General features: G+C 43.6%; 1 protein-coding gene across 2 annotated transcripts in view; it reads left to right on the top strand.

Moving 5' to 3' along the window:
* Elmo1 (engulfment and cell motility 1) overlaps positions 1-13,204 on the top strand; it is a 516,925-nt gene that overhangs the window by 145,164 nt on the left and 358,557 nt on the right. For both annotated transcript variants that reach the window (XM_052156292.1, XM_052156291.1), the window contains exon 5: positions 3,361-3,411. In XM_052156292.1, coding sequence (XP_052012252.1) covers positions 3,361-3,411 — 51 coding nt within the window. The remainder of the gene's footprint in view (positions 1-3,360; positions 3,412-13,204) is intronic.

Below are 13,204 nucleotides of genomic sequence, written 5' to 3'. Positions count from 1 at the left end.
GCTCTTATAGTTCCAGAGGGCATATGAGTCACCATGACTGTGAAGGCATGGCATTAGGCATGTGAGGCTGGCCTGGCACTCAGGAAGTGAGTGGTCACATTTTATGTTTATACTGGATGCAGAGAGATAACCGGAAGTGTGTCTAGGCTGTAAGACCTACTCCAGTGATGTGCTTCTTCTAGTAAGGTTTTGCCGCCTCATGGTCCTGAGCGTTCTCAAACAGTGCTACCAGTGCTACCAGCTGGGCACCAAATGTTCAGACACATGAGCCTGTGGGGCCATTTCACATTCAGACCACAACTGGGTACATATAAGGGCTAGCTACAAACATGAAAGGATTCAGCAGTATGTTTTGTGGATGTTATATTTTTGTGTTTAGTAATAAACATTTGACTTTTTTTTCTGTGTATTTTCAATGTGTGATTCCTATTCTAAACAGCATCAGTGGATTAGCCATTGAATCCTTATAATAACCTGGGGAAGCAGGGCCCGCTGCCATCCATTCAACTGCACCAGGGTTCCAAGCTTTCTTTCCTGCAGCCGGCTGCTAACTGATTCCCTGTGCTGCCCTGGTGGGAGTCCTGAAGCTGGAACAGCTCAACCTTTCCCTGCATTAATGAATTTTACAGCTAGGATGAAAGAGGTCTGGTCTGGTTGATCTTCCTGATCAGATGTTGTGCCGGAAGCACCACTGTACCACGGACATTCTTTCTGAGTTCAGTTTGCCTTGTCCCAGGAGCTAAAAATTTGTAATGATTATAGAGGTAGCTCTTCTGCCTCTTCCTCCTTTCCTGTCCCATCCCCCCCATCTCTATTCAAAAGACAAATAACTGATCAGACAGAGTTAGCTGTTGACCCAGGGCATGGCAATGTGATGGCCACCATAATAAGAACAAGAGAAACTGCTTTCATTTTAAACAGTCCCGGGGTAGGCACAGGCTCACCTCTGGCTCTTTGTACACAGTCCAGGCAAGGGCGTGTTCTTCCTAACATAGGGGAGAAGAATCAGATCAGAATGGCTAGCTAGACATTTGGCCCCAGCTCTGCCTATAAGTAGCTCAAATAGTTGGTTCTTTGGCTTTAAGCAAGTGGACAAACCACCCTTTTCCTTTCTTCATAGACGTCTTGCCCTGATTGCAGGAAGCAAAGACTCTACATGGGAGCCTGGGGACAGACTTCATTCTGTCCCAGTCCAGCTCCTACTAGAACCCCTGGCACCTCTTGCAGGTCTGTCTGTAACTCCTTCCCACCTCTTTGCTCTCATAAGAGCTTGCTGACAGTTGGAGTGCTTCAGGAAGGAAGCAGGATAAACAGGTAGAACAGTGTGAGGTCTCCTAGGTCACAGTCCTCCCAGTCTTGACCCTAGTGTTGGGTCAAGATGAGCTCTGGTTTCTGATCTTTAAAATGGACATAGAGCTATTATGGTGCTTAGATAAGTATAAAAGATGAAAAATCTTTAGCTCAATGCCAGACTACTGTCACTTTAAAAAAAAGAATAAAGTTCCTAACTCCCCACTCTAGTTTTCCATGAGAAAATATCTCTAAATTTTTCTGGTTTCTTTCTTAAATTGGAAGGCTCAGGTTGAGCACACTTTTTCTTTCTTTGGAACCTGCCTGCCCGGTCTCACCTGATCGGAGGACTCACTTTGAGAGACTGCTGGTCTCCAGAATCGTGATTAAGAAGAATTTCAGTTCTCCATCTCCTGACTGATTCCTCAGCGTACTCAGAAGCTAACCATGGAGGAGAGATTGTGTCTAGTACTTCGTAACTAGTGTTTGCAACTAGCTGACTTCCTCTTCAGCCTCCTACACGAATTAAGCTTAAAATGAAGTAAATTAGCATTGCTGTTTCCAGACAGTGTGCTTGGTGGTCATTGCTTGTCCCTGAGATAATAACGTGATAGTTTCCTACAGAGTGGCTTGCTGTTTCTTGAACATTCTAGATAGGGATGAAAGGAGTATGTTGAGCTTTTATTTTTTATTTATTGGGGATGGGTTTCAGTCTTGTCTGTGTGTGAAGTATGCAGAAGTACTTTTCTTTGGGAAGGAGAGCGCAAGCTGGCCCTTGACAGCTTGTTCATTGTGGAGAATTTATTGTGTATAACTAGTGAAAATTGGCCAGAGGAACAAGTGATGGATGGGTCTTTGACACATCAGGGAGGAATTTCCCACCTCCTCTGTGCTCCTACAGCATCATAGCCTGTGGCCTGTTTTTAAAGGATGTGGAAAATGAGTCTCCTAGCCTCAGCTCCTTGGGGCTATAGCCAGAGAGAGCCCTGCTAGCTGTGCAGCTTCTGGAGGCTGAGCATGGTGCATGCTCCCGTGGAGAGAACTGGAATCATCAGGGAAATCCAACTTCACTGCTAAGGATGCCAAGGGAGGCACCATGCTCACAGGCTGGCCTGGGATCTGCTCATTCATGCTGCTTGTTTTTTACTTGTTTTTAGAGATCATGCACAAGGAAACAGCCAATGCCAAAAAAACCCTTTAAAATTGCAGCTTTATTGAGATATGCTTTGCAGAACAAAAATGAACTATGTTAGATGTTGTCTTAGTCAAGGTTTCTATTCCTGCACAAACATCATGACCAAGAAGCAAGTTGGGGAGGAAAGGGTTTATTGAGCTTACACTTCCACATTGCTATTAATCACCAAAGGAAGTGAGGACTGGAATTCAAGCAGGTCAGGAAGCAGGAGCTGATGCAGAGGCCATGGAGGGATGTTTCTTACTGGCTTGCTTCCCCTGGCTTGCTCAGCCTGCTCTCTTATAGAACCCAAGAGCACCAGCCCAAAGGTGGTACCACCCACAAGGGGCCCTCCCCCCTTGATCACTAATTGAGAAAATGCCCCACAGCTGGATCTCAGGGAGGCACTTCCCCAACTGAAGCTCCTTTCTCTGTGATAACTCCAGCCTGTGTCAAGTTGACACACAAAACCAGCCAGTACAGATATATTCAACTTGATTATTTTTATTTTATTTGGAGGGAGGGTCAAGTGATTGTTACTACAATTAACTTTCAAAACTTTTTTGATTTAAAAGTAAATATTTCTGTGGATATTAGTATAGGGGGTTTTATGTAGATGTCTTTTCAGTTCTATCAGGTATACAACTTCTAGGCTGCTTTCCCTGAATACACTTTTTCAGTTATTATTTTGCTTTTGGATTTTGAGGTTTCATATTACTATTCTTTGAGTTAAGCTTCTTTGTAGACGTAATTGAAAATTACACAAATGAGAGCAGAGAAAATCGTAAGAATGCTGGATAGAATCAAGACTGAGTTATATTTGCTTTCTCTCTCTCTTTTCTTTATCAAGCTTGTACTTAAAAGATTTATTAAAGCTTTACTTTCATCTTTTGCAGAATCGCAACGAAATAAAAAATGGCACCATTCTTCGATTAACCACGTCTCCAGTAAGTTGGTCTTAGTTTATGGCTTCTTATTAAAATTTCCCGCCTGGGTCTGCTGTGCGCGACTGCGGGATAAGAGTGACTTCTGCAGAACCTGGGGCTCAGTATCCTCCCAGGCAGGCTCTCCACTCCCAGGAGCAGTCTAACCTTCCCTTTTCCCCAACAGGGGTGACATTGTCTCAGGACAATGGCATTCAGTGGATGGTGAGGACTTCACCTGTGGTAGCCAACCCAGCAGCCCTTCTCACAGTACAGTGGGGGAGTGGCTGTCCCATCGGGTTAGCCCGCTCGCTCACACATCACCTCACGCCATTGGGCAGATTCAGGCAATGAGAAGTGGCATCTACTATTGCCTTTCCTCTGTATGTGTAGGGTGGGGTGGGTGGGTAGGTATTTGATCATTTTCTAGCCCGGGTCTATTATTAAAGCATTTCCTAAAATCAGCTCAAGAGCATTGGCTGCTTATGCTGTTTTCCTCTCGGCTGATTCTACAGAAAACATTTGAAGGTCTCTGAATAGAAGCCTCTAAATAATATGCTGCAATATATTTAGACTATAGCTGGGACCGTGATCTCTATTATGTGTGGAGCTGCTGCACAGCAACATTAGCATATTTAAAGTGCATTTCTCCAAAGCGTGCTTCCTTGCTTTCCTGAAAAAATAATAACATGCACAAAGTACCCCAAGTGTTACTGTTTTCACACTGCCAATGTGATGAAATGTGTATCGTCTATCTATCATTCTCAGTTTCCACTGAAGCCATGTGCTAGGCTAAAAATAAAATTAAAAATTGGGAAAAGCATCTGGCTACAATTAAAGTGTGGGTACTGCTGCTACCACAAATTCTTCTCATTGAAAATTACATTAAAGCCTTAAAAACTCAGACATTTTACCCTGTAGCATCTTGAACCTAACACGGTGATGAGCTCTGTGAGCTGCCTGCTGGACCTGGTGGAACTGTCTTCTAGTGCCTTCATGCCAGGTGGAGAGAGAACAGTTTGTGTCTGAGTTTGACTGGCTACACTATGAGCTGAGTTGGTTGTCATGGGCTTTCCACAGGCCTTCATTCATCAGGTCAAATTGCTGTTGACTTGACTTTAGAAGCAACCACATCATTAGGCTATTGCGCTTCTATTTCCTTTGCTAATTACCATAAGTAGGGAGACTCAGTGCTGTGTCTCTGTGCTGCTGCCCTGGGTTCCTAACAAAATCCCATATGCAGTGATGATGTGAAAGAGGAGGGGAAACTGTCTGACAGAGGGGAGTACTGAGATGGAGGGGGAGAGGCAAAGGGTGTGGTGAGGAATAGTCTCCGAGTACACGATGTACTTCCATGAAGACAATCCCATGTAATAAAAAATAGCAGAAGGCTCAGTGTAGGGGAGAGGTTTTCTATGGAAAGAGAAATTTTGACAAGTTGTCATCAGAGACGGTGGATGTGTTTGTCAAAGAATGATTCTCAAACTCGGGATTCTGGGGCAAGGGAGTGTACAGGGCTCTAGAATAATACAGTCCACTCACAAGAGACCCCTTCACATATTGCTCAGTAGTGGCCTCTATGCTAGGACAACTGTGGGTCGTAGAGATGCTGATGTTTAGCCTTGTAAGGCTAGGCAACAGTGTCTGAGAATGGGCTCAGGCACCTAACTTACAAGACCTCTTATGTTTGGGCTGAAGCCACAGGGTCTATAACTAGGTGTCACTACACAGCAGTTTGTTTGGAAATGGAAAGCTTTTTCATTGCTGGATTATTTTTTATTAGTTTGTATTTAAATGGAAATGGGTCAGACAGGCCATCTCACTTTAAACAATATATTTATGTTTTTGAGATTGGATCTCTGTGTAGCCCTGGCTGTCATGGGACTTCCTCTGTAGACTAGGCTGGACTTAAACTCATAGACATTTGCCTGCTTCTGCCTCCCAAATGACATAATTAAAGGCATGCACCATCATGCCTGGCATGACTTGCCTTTTTATGTATACAATAAAAAATAAAGAAGTGTCTTCATCGAATTTGTTAGGCAGTATTAGAGTGCTATAAAGAAACCAGTATTGTTTGCATACAACTCTTTCATATGAACTTCCTTTTCTTCAGTGGTTAACTGAAAATGGGATAACAACATATATAAGTGCATACAAAGTTACATACACAATTGTAGACACAGACACACATGCACATGGACACATGTATGCGTGTACACACACACACACACACACACACACACTCACACGTTCTAGGTGTGGTACAGAGTGTATGTACATATATGTAAGCTTCAGGGCAGGCCTGCCAGCTTCAGTAGAAGCTGAATAGTGCTCCTGTCTACCTGCTCTGGTCACACCCAGAACCTGATTCTGAGGTCATGTACCACACGGAACACATTTTGAGTAAGTTCCTATTATAAAACTTTATAGATTGTCAGATCATTGTTTTCAAATTCTTAAAGTTTTAGGTTCTTAAAACATTATTTATAATGAGCTGAGCATGATGTTATATGCATTTAATCCCTGCATTTGGAAGGCAGAACCAGGTAGAGCTCTCTTATTGTGAGGCCAGCCTGGTCTACATAGTGAATATGAGGTCAGTCAGGTTATGTAGAGAGATGCTGTTTCAGAAAAGCAAAAAAAAAATGTTCTCATAATGAATATCTGTGTATTTCGGGGCTCATTAAATGTATCAAAGAGATTGATACATTTAACTATCCTAAAATAAAATCTTCAAAACTGTTGTGTTTGGAAATAACTCCAGACACAGCATCAAGAATGTTACATCAGAAAAAGCAGGTGGTAGTCTGCATGACCTAAGGTTGATTTCTCTTCTTCTTCTTCTTCTTCTTCTTCTTCTTCTTCTTCTTCTTCTTCTTCTTCTTCTTCTTCTTCTTCTTCTTCTTCTTCTTCTTCTTCTTCTTCTTCTTCTTCTTCTTCTTCTTCTTCTCCTCCTCCTCCTCCTCCTCCTCCTCCTCCTCTTCCTCCTCCTCCTCCTCCTCCTCCTCCTCCTCCTCTTCTTCTTCTCTTTTTTCTTTTTTTTGCTTTTTGTTTCTCTGTATAGCCCTGGCTGTCCTGGAATTCACTCTGTAGACCAGGCTGACCTCGAACTCAGAAATCCACCTGCCTCTGCCTCCCAGAGTGCTGGGATTACAGGTGCCTAAGGTTGATTTATTAATTTACAGGATTTCTTATGAGTGGGTAGAGACTGCTTTTTAATATGTGTGGTCATCGGTATAGTGGAAGCAAAAATGGGAAATTACATATCTACATGTGTATGTATACATCTCATGCATATATGTAGAAAGGTCTTGGTGTCTTTTAAAAGGGAACAAAGTTTATGTTCTTAATTGTTATTGTGAGCTGAATACGCTGTGGATTGGACTGTGAACTGATGTGGCACTGGCATGGAACCTTACTGTTTCCACCCAAGCACATTATATACATTAAATTTTGTCTTAATTCTCCTGTTAAGAATTTTTCTGATGGGTAGATTCACAAAACCATAGGATATATACACCACACACGTGTGCATCCAAGCATTCCTTCTACATATTCCATACAAATCCTGGAACCCACTTATCATTTGAGTAAGAATTCAGTGTGCAGCACCCTAGAGGCATCTCTAAGGACCATTGCTAAGTACAAAAGCAGATGGCTGAACAGCGTGTGCACAACAATGCCTTTCTGATTATAGACATGAAAAAGATACATTCTAATAAAAGAATCAGAAATGTCTCTCAGAGGACCCCACAGGTGCTTAGCAGCACATTAGCTATCTACTGCACAGTCTCTTACTGAAGTACCCCTTTTCATTAAATGATGTATAAATTTATCATAGCATGCAGAAATAAATCTTCAAGTCTACAGCCAGAATCATTTCTGTCTTGCAGTCTAGGCGACTATGTGACAGGCAATTAAGGCACAAGGTCGAGTTCATTTTCCTCCTTATCTCTCATTCCGTTTCTTGTGTAGAGAAACCCACGCTGCTTATTAAGTACCCATAGTGCCTTGTGGTCCCCAAGCATAATCCTCCCTGCTGTTTTCTGATGTTCCAGGTCCACTCAGAGAAGAGAATCATCTAGACCAGAGAGCCTGTCACAGTGATTTTGGAGCCTAGTTCCTATGGTGATAAGGGAGATTTTGATATATCAGTCATTCGATAGAATCAGGTTATCAGAGATTCTTATCAGCAAGAATGTCAGTATTATTAAGAGATATGGATTTTTATATCTGCACTGTTTTGAAAACTGAGGGGGGTCTCTGTCACTGTAAAGCCTTCTGAGAAAGGTGCTCCCAGGAGGCAAGACAGCAGTCCTGTTCCGTGGGAACCCAGCACCTGGAGTTGGTTCAAACTTCTGGAGTCTGACCCCCGAATGCTTTAGTTTAGGCATATGTAAGCATAGCACAATTTAGGGGAAAACTTCTCTGATGATAATTAATCATGCACGCCCAACAAAGCATACATAAATCTCTTTGAGGAACAAAATACACTAAAATAAAAATCAGATGTGGGTACATAGAAACTTTGTAAAGTCAGCATGCCATCTTCCATAAAGAGGTTCTGTAGATCTGCTGAGACAAACAGGCTTATGACAAGAGTCGGGGTGGGGGAGGTAGGGGGAGTGGGGGGTGGGGGGTGGGAGGGTTGGGGGTGGGGCATCCATTGTCGTCTCCGGCCACACAGGTAGGACAAAGGTCACCAGGTTAGAAAGCACATCTGCTACCTGCTGGCCTCCTGGGGAGTTAACAGGTATTGCACTCCTTCTCTTGAAGGAGCAGCACTGGATGCTTAAGTTTCCAGGTTCCCTGGTGCTCATGTGTGAGCACAAGACCTCGGTGCCTCCCACACAAAAGTTGAAGAGTTACAAAATGTCTGTATTCTGTTTTTCCCATTGCTTTAGAAGCCTCAATCTGAAGAAGCCAGGTGGGAGGACAGATGGTAAGGTCAATAGTGGCAGGTCAGACGTTCCCAGCCTCGCGTCCACATGGAGGTGCAGGTCAGACATTCCCAGCCTCACCCACATGGAGGGGCTGGTCAGACGTTCCCAGCCTCATCCTCATGGAGGTGCAGATGTGCATTTGGGAAAATCTGCAAAGCATGGATTGAAGGATTTTTCAGAAAATTTAAGAGTTCACTTTTTAAATTGCTTTTATGGGGCCGGAATTATGCGGGATGTTTGGACGGAGGTTGCTTCAAGGACAGAGGTGGCTGGTTGTGTGTGTTCACGCCTTGGGCCCCTTCCTGTGTCTCCAGGTGATTGCTCATGGGTCACTGCTGCCAAGCCCAGAACCTTTCCATCCCTCTGAACTGTTTGAGTGGCTTGGAGTGAAACTTCTTTTCTGTCTTTGAAGTAGTACCAGGAAATAAAATGTCCTCTCTGATACACTCCCTTATACAGCTCTTAAACTCCTAATGGTTCTGAGTCTGGAAAATCTGAACCAAGGCCATCTTGCTTTTCATAATTGTGATTCTTTCATCTCAAATATGAAAGCAGTACAGAAGCATTATTGAACAATAAAACCAAGCTTGACAGTCACATTTTAATTTGAACGCGCGCGCGCGCGCGCGCGCACACACACACACACACACACACACACACATTACTTTATTTACTGATATCTTTCAAACTCCTTGTGAGTGCCAGGTACTGTTGTAGACGCTAAGACTGTTATGTAGCAAGCCTAACACATTTCTCCTCCTGGAGTTGGTGTGCAGTGGACACAAACATCCTTGTACGCACGTACTCTGCCTTTACAAACAGCAACATATTTGTACACTGACTGCTGCCCTTAATACAGTTATTAAAAGATAAGGCCATCTATCTCGCATAGCTGCAGTCTATCTCACATTTTCTTGGAATTTGGTTAGTAATTTCATAAATGTCATCCTGTGTCACATGTTCAACCGGAGCATCTGCTGTGTGGATGTCACCACTACTTTGAGGCCTCTCATTCGGTGCAGCAGACATCTGCTTTAGATGTCCAAAGGCATCGTTTCTGAGAAGTACATCACCCCCCCCCCCCCGCCCCCAAGAAGTCACCAGCTCCCCATACTTGTGGAGCAAGTCCTGTGTTTTGTGCTTTGTGTCCTGTCTGTCCCCTCTTCTGTTCCTCTCTCCTCCCATCTGTGTTTCATCCGTCCAGGGGCCTTCTTGCATATCCCTCCAGATCCTCCAGGCTTGCGTTACCTGGAGAGCCGCACTCACCAGCCCTTGTGCCTGCTGAATCCTCCCAACTCAGTCCGCTGGTCTCTGCCTGCCTCCCCTCTGCATGGCTGACTCCGCCCTCTGTAGGCAGCTTGTTCTGGGATCTTCCCATCTAAAGAACTCTCAGGTGGTTTTCTGCCACAGCCCTCAATTTTAGCATTCCCCATTAGCAACACGTTATTTAATTTTTCATTTCTACTAATTAAAAGTGTCCTCCTTTCACCCCAAAGTGGGTAAATTTTATTTGTTGCTGTTTTTCTTTCTTTTTTTCACATGCACAAGACTCAGAATAAGCTTTCCAGAAGTGTCAGTGAGTCAGAGAATGAGGATTATGAGGCTTTACCTTGTTTTAAATAGACGGAATTTAAATAGACAAAATTGTTTAAGTTATTTTAAAAATAATTATCTGGGAAGAGTTTAAGCAAAATTGTGTGCTTTTCTGTCATTAATTGATATTTAGATGAGAAATGTCCTTTTTAAAAACCCATTTTGAGTGCTACATTCAATAGGTAGGGAGAGAGTGAGCAGCCCTGTCTAGTCCCTGATTTTAGTGGGATTTCTTCAAGTTTCTCTCCATTTAGTTTGATGTTGGCTACTGGTTTGCTGTTTCTTGCTTTTACTATGATTATGTATGGGCCTTGAATTCCTGAACTTTCCAAGACTTTTACCATGAAGGGGTGTTGAATTTTCTGTTTCCTCAGAAAATTGGACATAGTATTACCTGAGGACCCAACTATACCACTCCTGGGCATATACCCAAAAGATGCTCTGACATATAACAAGGACACATGCTCCACTGTGTTCATAGCAGCCATATTTATAATAGCCAGAAGCTGGAAACGACCCAAATGTCCCTCAACAGAAGAACTCATACAGAAAATGTGGTACATTTACACAATGGAGAAAGACTCAGCTCTTAAAGACAATGACTTCATGAAATTCTTAGGCAAATGGATAGACCTAGAAAATATCATTCTGAGTGAGGTAACCCAATCACAAAAGAACACATGTGGTATGCACTCACTGATAAGTGGATATCAGCCCAAAAGCTTGGAATACCCAAGACACAATTCACAGACTACTTGAAGCTCAAGAAGAAGGAAGACCAAAGTGTGGGTGCTTTGGTCCTTCTTAGAAGGGGTAACAAAATACCCTTGGGAACAAATATAGAGACAAAGTGTGGAGCAGAGACTGAAGAAAAGGCCACCCAGAGACTGCCCCACCTGGGGCTCCATCCCATATACAGTCACCAAACCCAGACACTATTGTGGATGCCAAGAAGTGCATGCTGACAGGAGCCTGATATAGCTGTCTCCTGAGAGGCTTTGTCAGAGCCTGACATATCTAGAGGCAGAGGCTCACAGCCAACCATTCAACTGATCATGTGGGTCTCTAATGGAGGAGTTAGAGAAAGGACTGAAGGAGCCGAAGAGGTTTGCAACCCCATAGGAAGAACAACAGTATCAACCAAACAGAGCTCCTGAGGTCTAAACCATCAACCAAGGAGTACACATGGAGGGACCCATGGCTCCAGCAGCATATGCAGCAGAGGATAGCCTTGTTGGGAGAAGAGGTTCTTGGTCCTGTGAAGGCTCGATGTCCCAGTGTAGGGAAATAGGAGGGCTGGGAGGCAGGAGTGGGTTGATGGGTGGGGGCACACCCTCATAGAAGCAGGAGGAGGGGTTTTCTGTGGAGGTTATCAGAAAAGGGGATAACTATTGAAACGTAAATAAATAAATATCCAACTAAAAACCCCAGTTGATTGTTGAAGACTTTTCTTCTTTAGCTTTATTCTATAGAATGAAATTTTTGTATCTAGATGAGTACCCATCAGACTTCTTTCAGTGCCTCCTGCATAGATGCTGCATTAACAGCATTCTGTCAGTTCTATATACTATTTTGATTGGAGGGCACACCTGGGACTCACATATATAGAGCCCTTCTCCTGGCCCACTCATTATGGGGGTTCTTGCTCAGCTGTTGTTTTGTGGGTTGCAGGGAACCTTTAATAGAATCCCATCACAGTTCCTGCATGGATTTACTTGTGGGAAAATAGGTGTCACTTGGAGTGATCAGTGGCAGAGCTGATGTCACAGCTACCAAGGAGCTTTGTATTAGGCCACACTAGATTGCTTCAGTACCGCAAGTCTCCTTTGTTCCCCTTCCAATGCTTTAAGTGAGCTTGAGATGAAGATGATGACTTCGCAAAGGAAAACAAGGGGGGGGAGATGCGAACACAACACTGAACTTTACGTTAAGTTGCTCATTCAGGAGGAAGGAGTACGGATTGCCTCAAGGAAAAAACATAACACAGAACTAGCACACACAGTTTTAGGGTCTTTGGACCAATGAGGACAGAGGACTTAACCAAAGGAGTGCTTGAGTCTGTGGACTCTATGTAGTGTTAATATTTGGCACAATCTGTAGGAGTTTCCATGCTGCCATTGGGATGATCCTTGGCTGAGCGCCATCACCACCCAGGCACTGCTATGTTGCCCTCATGTGTGATTCTCTTGGTAAAGAGTTTCCATCTGCGCTTTCATTGCCTCCATGGTCTCAGGATTTGGGAGGGGTTCTGTAGTCTTAACTTATCTGCCCAGATTTTGGTGGTTGTCCCTGTTGCCTTATTTTAAATGAATTAATTGATTAATTTACCTTGAAGTAGTTCCCTATCAAAGGCATAACTAATGAACAAGAGTCACACAATACATTTCTACTCAGCAAAAGGTCTTTGCTGAAAACTGCACGGCCTTAAAGGTGGGGCAGTTTTTCTTCTTGGTGCAGTGGAGCTGGGCAGCTTCACAGTGGCCCAGCCAGGAAGGACTGAGGGGACGCTGGACAGCAGAACCAGAGTTGCCTGGTCCCACCGTTGCTGTAAGAGGCCAAATCGTGTTGATGGGGACCATCATGTCAGCCTGGGATTGGGAGGAGCAGCATGGCCGCCTGAGCTTGCTCAGCTGATGTCTTTGGAGACCCCAACCCAGGCTTTCAAATCAAGGAATTGTGGAAGGAAGGATCTGTGGTTTTAGAAGCTGTCTGGATCAGGTGTGTTCTGGGAGCCTCTGTTGAATAGCGTTCTGCAGAGTGGAGCTGCCCTGGTTTTATCTCAGCCCACGATGATGGGCTGCAGGAGCTGGGGCATGCCTGTCACTTAGCTTCCGAGCCACTTTAGTTTCCCTGGTCAGATGAAGAAAGTAAAAAGTGTCTGTGTGATTGGACTCAGTTCAGATTAAATGAGTTACTTCATCAAGGTTTTAGAATAATGGGTGATAACACAGGGTGCGTGATGCTAGTTAGCCTTTAATCGTGTTAATATCATCAAATACTGCAATTTTCATCAACGATGATGAGAAAAGTGAGCTGATTTCTGAGTTGTTATCCTCTGTAGAGAAAATGATATCCTGTGGATAAAAGTATAGTTTTCAAGGAATTCGGAGTGACTCACTGGTTAATTATACTAGGTTAGTCTTATATCAATTTAGAATATTCATCAAAACATCCAAATTTGGAATACCTGTTGCAATTCTATGTACTCATAAATGTTTGGAGAAAGGTGTCTCTTTAAATGATGTTAAAAGCCCGAGTGGTCTGCATCCAGCTGCCTT

This window comes from Apodemus sylvaticus, chromosome 14, assembly GCF_947179515.1.
Source record: "Apodemus sylvaticus chromosome 14, mApoSyl1.1, whole genome shotgun sequence".
Lineage (NCBI taxonomy): Eukaryota > Metazoa > Chordata > Mammalia > Rodentia > Muridae > Apodemus > Apodemus sylvaticus.
This window is presented reverse-complemented; position numbering and strand designations above follow the sequence as displayed.